Source organism: Oxyura jamaicensis, chromosome 23 (assembly GCF_011077185.1).
Source record: "Oxyura jamaicensis isolate SHBP4307 breed ruddy duck chromosome 23, BPBGC_Ojam_1.0, whole genome shotgun sequence".
Classification (NCBI taxonomy): domain Eukaryota; kingdom Metazoa; phylum Chordata; class Aves; order Anseriformes; family Anatidae; genus Oxyura; species Oxyura jamaicensis.
Window position 1 is genome coordinate 298,458 of NC_048915.1, and position 8,927 is coordinate 307,384.

At 54.3% G+C, this 8,927-nt stretch overlaps 2 protein-coding genes across 9 annotated transcripts in view; one reads left to right on the plus strand and one right to left on the minus strand.

Annotated features, from left to right (window-relative positions):
- Positions 1–4,034, plus strand: part of EYA3 (EYA transcriptional coactivator and phosphatase 3) — a 47,270-nt gene extending 43,236 nt beyond the window's left edge. For all 8 annotated transcript variants that reach the window (XM_035345449.1, XM_035345454.1, XM_035345455.1 and 5 more), the window contains one exon: positions 713–4,034. In XM_035345449.1, the coding sequence (XP_035201340.1) occupies positions 713–793 (81 nt within the window). In that variant the 3' untranslated portion in view covers positions 794–4,034. The remainder of the gene's footprint in view (positions 1–712) is intronic.
- A 1,451-nt stretch (positions 4,035–5,485) lies between these two features.
- XKR8 (XK related 8) lies at positions 5,486–8,926 on the minus strand. The gene is made up of 3 exons (XM_035345457.1): positions 8,634–8,926; positions 7,447–7,643; positions 5,486–6,572 (listed from the first exon to the last, which is right to left on the minus strand). The coding sequence occupies exons 1-3, from the start codon at positions 8,924–8,926 to the stop codon at positions 5,833–5,835; spliced, it is 1,230 nt and encodes a 409-aa protein (XP_035201348.1). The 3' UTR covers positions 5,486–5,832.
- Between the last annotated feature and the right edge of the window lies 1 nt (position 8,927).

Here is an 8,927-nt window from a genome sequence, read left to right on the forward strand (position 1 = left end):
ACTTTGCCTTTGCAAGAAATCTTTTACTATGTTAAGACAGGAAGTTATCTGGCTCTTAAGCGTTTAAAGTTTCTATTTTACTCTTGTCTAGGGTTGAAGTTCATGTGTACTTGCAGTCTGTTAGTGTAGCACTGTCCCTGTTTTACAGGGACAGTATCTTGATGTGGCAGGCCTTGATCATAGCATGAGTCTATCAATCAGGGTAATGCAATTTCTCAGAAGCACTGAGGGAGTCACGACTTCATTGCCAGCAGTCAGATCATTACACAGCATCTACTATTAGTCTGAATTACAGATAAGGAGCAAAAAGTTTGATTGAACAAGCCTGAGTAGATTGTTCACTCATGTTAATTAAAGGCAGTTAAGTGCATGGATTACTGTCAGGACAGCATCTCTCAGGCGTCACACTGACTGCCATGTACCAGAGTTGTCATCCACATAGATTCCCTTGGAGTCTCGGAGGCTTTTCATCTGAGGTTTCCATCATGACTGCCCAAAGTGTCTGATAGTCAGTGCTGGCAACCATCATGAACTATTGTGCAGATAAGATAAGGTTCAGATACCAGTGTGCATATGACTGAGATCCTTCCTGAGCATGGTATGTGCTGTCACAAATGCTGTATTGCACAATTCTGCAGGTGTACCTTGACTGCTTCCACCTAGCTGCAAAATCACTCCAATAAAATGGACTTTGTTAATCTTCTTGTTACAGCACAACATGCCTTTCTGGAGGATCACAAACCACGCAGACCTTGTGTCCCTTCACCAAGCCCTTGAGTTAGACTTCTTGTAAGACGCTGGAGCAAAGGTGTGACTGCAGCTCCTGCAAGCCCTCTCCATTGCTGGGGAGGCAGAAATCTCATACATTTGGGGACTCAATTTGCAGCTTGATGAAGAATACACACCTAATGCAAATAGTACAGTAGAACGTGACACCAGGTCATTTCCTCAGGAGCATAGGCCCTGCCAAGTACAAAAGGTGTCCTATAAAGAAGCACTAGACTCAGCAGAGCTAGAGCTTGTCTGAAGAATAGACTCAAAGAAGCCAGCTGAATTCTTCTAGCAGGTAGTCTCCAGAAAGAAGGGATGATACAGTGGAGAAGGCTCTAACAGGTACTTCTGCTTTTCTATTCCCCTTAGTTATAGAACCCAAGTAAACATAAAACCTTATTTTTATAGAAAAATACTGACGGCAGAGCTGAATCTCCCTTGTTTTGCAAAGCCAAAAAGAGCTATTGTTTTTTTCCATGGGAAATACTAATGAAAATGTCAAAATACCTCTACTGATGTGAAAGTGTGTCCTCTCTCCTTTCCTGGGTGTTCAAAGCAGATAATTTATTATGATATCTTTATGTTATTTCTTCATTGTGGGATTTCTGGAAAACAAAAAGATAAGGGAATGTTTCTGGGGTTCCTCGTAAAGGGAAGTATTGCTGTTGGTTGATCCCATTGACTTCTAGTCAATGTGTGTACATTGCACATGGCTCCAAACCCTGTTAACAAGTAGTAGGTTGTTGGATTCCAGCAATCCACAACCCAAACTGCAGATCCCACAGATTTTCTTTATATGGGAAAATGAAACTGCCTGTGAACATTAGATACAACACGACACTATTGCAGATAGTGCTGAGAAGTGAACAGAAACCTCATTTGGATGAGGAATAATTTGAGAGAGAACTAAATCCTCATAAATGTTACAAAGAAGGATATGGTAACTAATCTTCACCTCTGCTTTTCTGTTTCCATTTGTGAGAGTATGTTCCTTTTAGTAGAATCAATTTTCTTATATTCTTCTTTGCATTAGCCAAACTCTACATAGAAACAAAATACAATCCTTGTTAAGGGGGACTTAATTCTGTAAGACACTGTGACTTGCCAGCCTGGAGCACACTGACCTTGGAAGTGATGGTTATGCTCATATTTTTGCTACTATCTCAGAAAAAAAAGGGTGGAGTCAGTGACCTGCAGTACCACTAGCCAGAAATAACCAGCTGAAGACTGTGCTGGCACGGGGAGCTGGTTTTGTGCGAGATCAGGCTGTGTTTGGTGGTGTCTGCCACCTGCCTGTACCCTGATGGCACAAAATTGGCAGGTGCCTGGAGTTTTTGTACAGAGGCCGGATGTCTGGCTCAGCAGGAAAAGCAGAGGTGTGTAGTGGGGCTCAGCAAACACCACGGCTGCACCCAAACTCTTCCAGATCTTATCTGCAGCCCAGCATAACCCATCTGGGTCTGGTCTGAAAGACCCAACCTGTCACTTCAGAAGGACGCTGACCCACTCAGGCTGTGCCTACAGAAGCAGGTGATACCTGCTGCATTCATTTCATGGCATTAATTACTGAGGAATCATTTCCATCAGTGTTGGGGAGTTGCTGTGTTGGCTCAGCCCATGCACTGTGATGTGGCCTGTGAGTGACAGGTTGGTGCCTGTCCCTGTACTGGCTCTGGTCACCACTGCTGAAGAGGTGTTAGGGCATTGGACTCCCAGAGCTGAGGGACTGAACACAGAGGTCTCTGTTTCAGATGTTCCTAGCTCCAGTTTTGGTTTTAAAAATATATAAAAATCAGAGTTTTTCTCACTCCAAGATGGCCAGGAGTCAGGAGCCATCTGCTTTCCATCCAGCTCCTTGCTAGGTGTTGGCCTAGCACTTTGATCTCAGGCGGACTCTCTGGGTCTGCATATTTTCACAGGAAACCTCTGCTTCAGGATTGTGCCCTGTGTGTAGCAGCTGCTGCCTGTGAGCAATGTGAGCTTTTGTCCCATCAGAAAACCTGAGGAGCCAATTTCTGCTTTCATGCTCTGGGTGCATGCTGGTGTTTAGCAGCAGCATGAGCCTTGTGCAGAGTGGAAGGATGGAGATGGCACAGGGCTGACAGTTAGGTTCATTTGAGGGCTTTGAAGAAGACTTGTTACTGCATCAGCAGGAGCAGATCTGAGAGAAAGGGAGCCACGTGGAAAAACAGCTTCATTTGTTTCTGAAATGTCCTTAGATAAGGACATCTCTAAGTTACGGAAGAGTCTGTGCTGGTTCCTCAATCTCTCTCTGCAGGTCCCCAGCCCATCCAAAGGTCTTGTAAGCAGGTTTTGAGATGTCCTAGCCTGTGAGCAAGTCTTGTACTCCAGCCAGCTGAACTTTGGGATGGAAACCCGTGCCTTAACCGCCCACTGCCTGGCAAGTGGCCTCTCTGCTTCACTAACGTCTAAAGTCGCTTGCAGGAGAGCCACGTCGGTCCAGGCTAGGAGGTGGGATGTGTTTTGCCCAGGCACTCACAGCGAGTGCTGGAACCAAGGTACCAAGCAGCCCAAAAGCTGGCAGGCTTTGCTTTGTGTTTGTTTACTTTTAAAATGTTTTAAAGAAACTTTAAAAGGGCAGCAAAATTTTAGCTGAGTGTGGACCTATTGCAGCCAGTGACATTTCATACTGATATTTATATGATGTCTCCTTGAATGTATGTAAAGTACTTTTATAATAGGAGATTGATGGTACATTTCTGTGTTTGTTTAATAATAAAGGTTGACCTGGCTATTTTATTTTTTTTCCCCTCTGCTGGATGATGTTAAGACTTTGCCTGTCTCTCATGTGTCAGGTACAGCCTCTTTAACCAAGCATTGATTTGCTTCTGTGTCTCTTTGCTCTCCTGTTATTCCTGGCCTGGCTGTAAGCTGAACCGCTGATAAATCCAAATACGTGAACGAATGCCTGCTGAGCTGGCCTGGGTGCACACAAGCAGCTGCTGGCCTCCTCCCTACTTTTAACTGCAAATGCAGTCTTAAAAACCAACCATCTGATCACGGTGCGTGGTGCCTCCACATGCTCTGGGGGAAGTGCCAGTGTTGGCCCACAGCCTGCAGTGGTGCAGAAAGCAGCGGGAGCCCCCCGAGCCCACAGCAGCCTTTTCTGTGCTCACATCCCAGCACAGCAAAAGGAGGGGAGCCCCAGGGGCTGCTGGCTGCGCAGTCATTGCCTGTTTGTGTTCTGCGTAACGGGAGCTGTCCTATGAACTGGAAAAAAAATAAAGTCTTTATTTTCTATAGTCAGTGCTTCAGTCTGTTCTCTGACAGCCCCTCCCCGCAATTGGTCCCTGCCCTTGGTGATGGCCCTGGCTGGGGTCAGTGGCAGCAGAGCAGTTTGGGTCACTGAGCCTCAGGTCCCAGCACAGCCCCTGGAGGCCCCTGCTCCCCTGGGGGTTCCTGCAGGAGACAGCAGTGCAATTCCACAACCTTTGGCTCTGCTCTGCTGCCCACATAAGTCACATCATGCTTGGGTAGTGAGGCACAAACCCTGCCTTTTTTCCCCCGTTCCCTTTTGCACAAGTCCAGCAAGCAACCTCCTCCAGTGGCACCACGGCACAGCTGCTGCACCAGGCCTTTGCCCTGGGCTTATCTTGTGGCAGGTTCATGGGACAGGAGCAGTTCAGCTCCATCTGGCTGCCTCCCCCTGCACCACCCTTCCCTGAGCACCTGGTGTGGGCCAGTCTCCTCCTGCAACGGGGGGTGGATGGGCAAGGGGCTGTGGTGGGCCATGCAACAGCAGAGGGAGCCAGGAGCTGCCTTGGAGCCTGCTTGGGCAAGCACCATGTGTCCAGGCAACGGGCCCAGGCTCTGCCACAGTTCCCATGCTGCAGCCCCATGTTTTCTGTGCCACTGTTACGGCCAAGAAACTGACCCTGGGTTGTTCCAGCCTGGTCGCAGCTGTAGTTGGTGGTGGTAAGAATGGCTACAAATGGACTGTAAGGTGACAAGCCAGAAATGCTGAGCCAAGCTGCAGCCCCACCAGCCTGTGCCCAGGGTGCGTATGGGGGTGTGGGGCAGCAGCTATGGGGCAGCAGGGCCTGGCCCCAGCTCCTAGCCATGCTGTGACTGCCCTGAGCTGCCCCCATGGACAAGAGCATGGGCACAGCACAGGGTCTGTCGCCCAAGTGCCTCTTACCCTGCTCACGCAAGCTCTTTCTGCAAGTGATGATGCAGGAGGAACAGCTCGCTGGGTGCTGCAGAAACTCCAGCACAGGCCCCTCTGCAGGCAGGAGCTGCTTTGTCCCGTGCCCTCTCTCTGCACAGGAGCTGAGCTCCTGAAGAGAGCTGAGCTCAGCGCTGCCCAGCTCCCCAGACAGCGGGAATGGCATGAAGGGACCGTTCAGGAGGTGAGGCCACTGCTTACATGGGCCCCGGATCCCACCCCAGGACCCCTATAACACCCTAAAGAGGTGCAGGCACCCTACAACCGCTGCCCTCCCAGGGCAGCCACTCTCCCAGGTGGGTGCCAGGCTGCACAGAGAGCCCTCACCTTCTTCTCTGCCCCTCTGAGTAGGACTCTGAGTCATATCTCAATACTGGGCAATTTTTGACTTTAACAGCAAAACACCAGAAGTGGGAAAATTCTGCCTGCAAACAGAAACACCCAACAGCTGCTGCCAAGGAGAATGAGCCCTCTACTACCAGCAGCCACGTCCATGAGAAGCAACCTTGGCAGCAGGCACAAAGAGGATGAACAGTTGTTTGTTTGTTTTTTGAAAAGCCTAACAATAAATAATGAGAGAGGTTGACACAACAGTGCATTCACAATGTACTGGCCTCTGCCCCGAGCACCATGGCTCCCCTCCAGTGCAGCAGTGGGAGCCCTGCTTTGTGCCGTGGGACTAGCCAGGCACTCGCAGATCTCCCCAGCTTTCTGCCTAGCCCCTCCAGCATCCCGGACATAGCACCAAGATGCCCAAAACAGCAGCCTGGGGCACACAGAGGAATAACAGAGAGAACTAGCAAACCTATCTCCTCAGCAAGTCAGACCACTTTGACGAAGCAGGACTCCTTCCTGAGGAGCTGGAGGACCCAGCCTCAGACAGCAGCGTCAGCAGAAGCAGCCCCGTTCAGCAAGTGCTGCTCTGCCAGGACAGGTACCACAAACTGGCGCTGGGCCAGCCACTGCAGCCTCCTGTTCACAAGGTCCGGCTCCAAGACAGTCCGGAACTCCAGCCCATCGGTCCTCCTGTTGGCATCCACCTCATCATAGCTGCCCTGCTGCTGTGCTCGTGCGCTGGGGTGCAGCCACTGGTAGTAGCTGACTCTCAGCAGCAGCCCCAGAAGATAGCAGGGCAGGGCAGCAGAGACCACTGGGATGAGGTACAAGTGCTCGTCCGAAGGGGAGCGGCACAAGAGCCAGGACAGGGCCAGCAGTGTGCTGTCCACCAGGATGAAGCCATGATAGATGATGCTGCGGTACAGTGTCCTCCCCGGAGCCACGTTGAACCAGCTGAAGTACAGGATCACAGCCACAATGGCCCGGTAGAGCTGCTCGGGGCCAGGCGACTCCATGAAGTCCGTGCCCTGCAAGCTGACCCAGAGGAACATCGCCAGCCACACAAGCAGGAAGTGAATAGCAACGCCATAGGGCCACAGCAGGGCAAAGAGGGCGACCAGGAGGATGCGGGGGCAGGTGAGGGAGAGGTTCCACAGGAAGTAGACAGCTGAGGAGCCCAGGCTCAGCTCATACTTGTCCTGCAAGAAGGAGCGCAGGGACTGGTGATAGTCCAGCAGAGACCAGGTCACACACAGGAAGGCAGTGCAGATCCCCAGTCCTGCAAACACAGCAGCAGAGATGCAAAGGGCAGACCAAGCTAGGGTTGGCCCTGCTCCAAATATTGCCCTGCCAGACATTGCTTAAACGTGCATCCCACCAGCATGCAAAGCAGCAGCTTTGGGGAGTCAGAGCATCAGCATCTATATTTCTTCTCTTGTCTCCCTGGCTTCCTGCCCTCCCCAAGGAGCAGGCTGGTGCTGCTCCTGGAGGACTTTTCCCTTGTCCAAGCCTGGCGGCTGGACCAGGAGATGGGGAAGAGGCGACAGGACCAAAGAGCTCTGCAGAGCCCATTTCCCCAGCCAGGGAAACCCCCAGCCCACAATGGCAGGAGATGAGCTCTGGCTCCACAGAGCCAGGACACGGTTCAGCTCCCTGTTTCTTAGGGGGCTCATCCCCTTTCTGGGATGGGTACCAAAGCACCTCCTCCATGGGCTCCGCTCCACTCTCCACACGTGTCCCCAACAGCACCTCCCTGCTCCCCAGCATACTCCTGACTGCTCTCCTGACCCTTGGGCCCTGGCCAAGGGCATTCTGTGCTGTACAGGACCACAAGGTGAGGTAGGTGCAGGGGGGTGCACCTCAGGCACAGCCTCTCCTAGGGGACACAGGAAGGATCACAAAGGTCCCCCAGCTTCAACCCTCTCCAGGCCCAGCATAGGCCAGTGGGGCACACAGGACCAGGTCCACCTTCCTGCATATTCTGTCAAGGAAGCAATGGATGTGAGACATGAATGGCTGGATAACCTCAAGCAAAGGCAGAAGAACAGCATCCTGCATGGTCCTACAGCCTGCAGACATCCTACAAGGTCCCTCCTGCCCTTCAAGCTCAAGCCTGCAGCCCCACAACCCCTCCCCGGTTCCAGCCCCCTCACCCTGGGATGGCTCTGCCTTGTTTGTCCGCAGGATAACGTAGAGGAGCAGGGTGAGCTGCGGGGTGTTCTCCAGGAAGGTCTCGAAGAGACGCAGCATGCTGATGTCATGGGAGAGAAAGGCCATGCGGTTCTGCTCCTCCTCCGACACTGCCTTTGCCCAGCACACCTTCCAGCCCACCTTCAGAGCGTGGAGACACCTGCACGGGGCCATGGCTGCAGTGAGGAGCTGTGTGGGGCAAGGGGCACCTGCAGCAGCGTGCCCATCGACAACCACGCGCTGCCCTGTTGGGACACGTGGCACCAGCAAGTCTGAGCCTGGAGCTGCCATTCATTTCAACTTGGTCTTAAGCAATTCCCTTCCCCACGACAGAGGTACACCAGCAAGGTGCCAGCCCCCACCAGAAGAGTCCTGCAGCAACCGCCCCGTAACCCCTGCACAGCTTCCAGGCCTTTAATGTACAAGAGCTTCTCTGCCCCTGGCATCTGCTTGCTTGTGCATCAGGAAAAAGAAAACAGAGGCACAGAGCGGTGCGTATCCTCCCCTCTGACTTAACCACTGATTTCTGCGGAGGAAATTCAGCAAGCAGCCAGGTCATCTCCTTCAGCGGGGAGGCAAGGCACAACATGGCCATGCTGCCCCCTGAAAAAAAGGAGGGAGCAGAAGCCAAAACAGGATCTATGTGCTCTGCTCCACTGTTTTAGGAGCTGATCTTCGCTCCTGGGAACAGAGGTGGACGCAGGCCCTGTATTTGCTGTAAAAAACGAGGCATCATCTAGTCTCGACGCTTCTGCTCGCTGTTGCTGGTTGCCACGCCAAATGGGCCGGCACCGAGGGGCAAGGAGAAACCGGGCAGGCAGGGGGTGACGACCGGCCCTGACTCGGGACCGAAAGCGCAGGACCGAGGCCGGGGCCTCGCGGCCCCCGCCGAGGCTGGGCAGGAGCCCGCGGGGCCGAGTCCGGGCCCGTCCCGCAGGGGGCGGCCGCGGCTCTGCCGGGACGGGGTCCGGGCGGGGCCCGCTCCCAGCCCGCGGATGGGGACAGGGGCGGTCGGCGGGGCGGGGGGGACGCCCGGGGCAGGGGTCCGGGTGCCGGCGGGGCCGGTGCCACCACGGAGGGAGCAGAGAGGGCGGAAGGTGCGGGACGGGGCGCGGGGGGACGAGAGCGGGGCTCCTCCCCCGGGCCGTACCTGTAGAAGAAGCCGAGCTGGAGGAGGTGGAGGGCGGCGAGCAGGCAGCGGGGCAGCTCGGGGCGCAGTGCGGCCGGGTCGGAGCGGAACCAGAGCCAGCTGCAGGCCTGGGTGGCGGCCGAGGCGGCGGCCAGCAGCACCAGCCCCAGCGCGGCCCAGCCGGGGTGCCCGGCCCGCGCGTACCCCGCCGCCACCCAGGCGTCTGCGCACACGTCCAGCGCCGCCGCCGCCGCCCCCGCCGCCGCCAGCAGCAGCTGCAGGGGCCCGAACCGTGGCGGGGACCGCGCCGCCATG

Bases quoted from the DNA above. Each gene is read 5' to 3' on its own strand.
- XKR8 (XM_035345457.1), bottom strand. From the start codon at position 8,926: ATGGCGGCGCGGTCCCCGCCACGGTTCGGGCCCCTGCAGCTGCTGCTG. The intron at 7,644-8,633 runs GTACGGCCCGGG...GGCCCCGTGCAG, and splicing joins CAGCTCGGCTTCTTCTACAG to GTGTCTCCACGCTCTGAAGG. The intron at 6,573-7,446 runs GTGAGGGGGCTG...CTGTGTTTGCAG, and splicing joins CAAGGCAGAGCCATCCCAGG to GACTGGGGATCTGCACTGCC.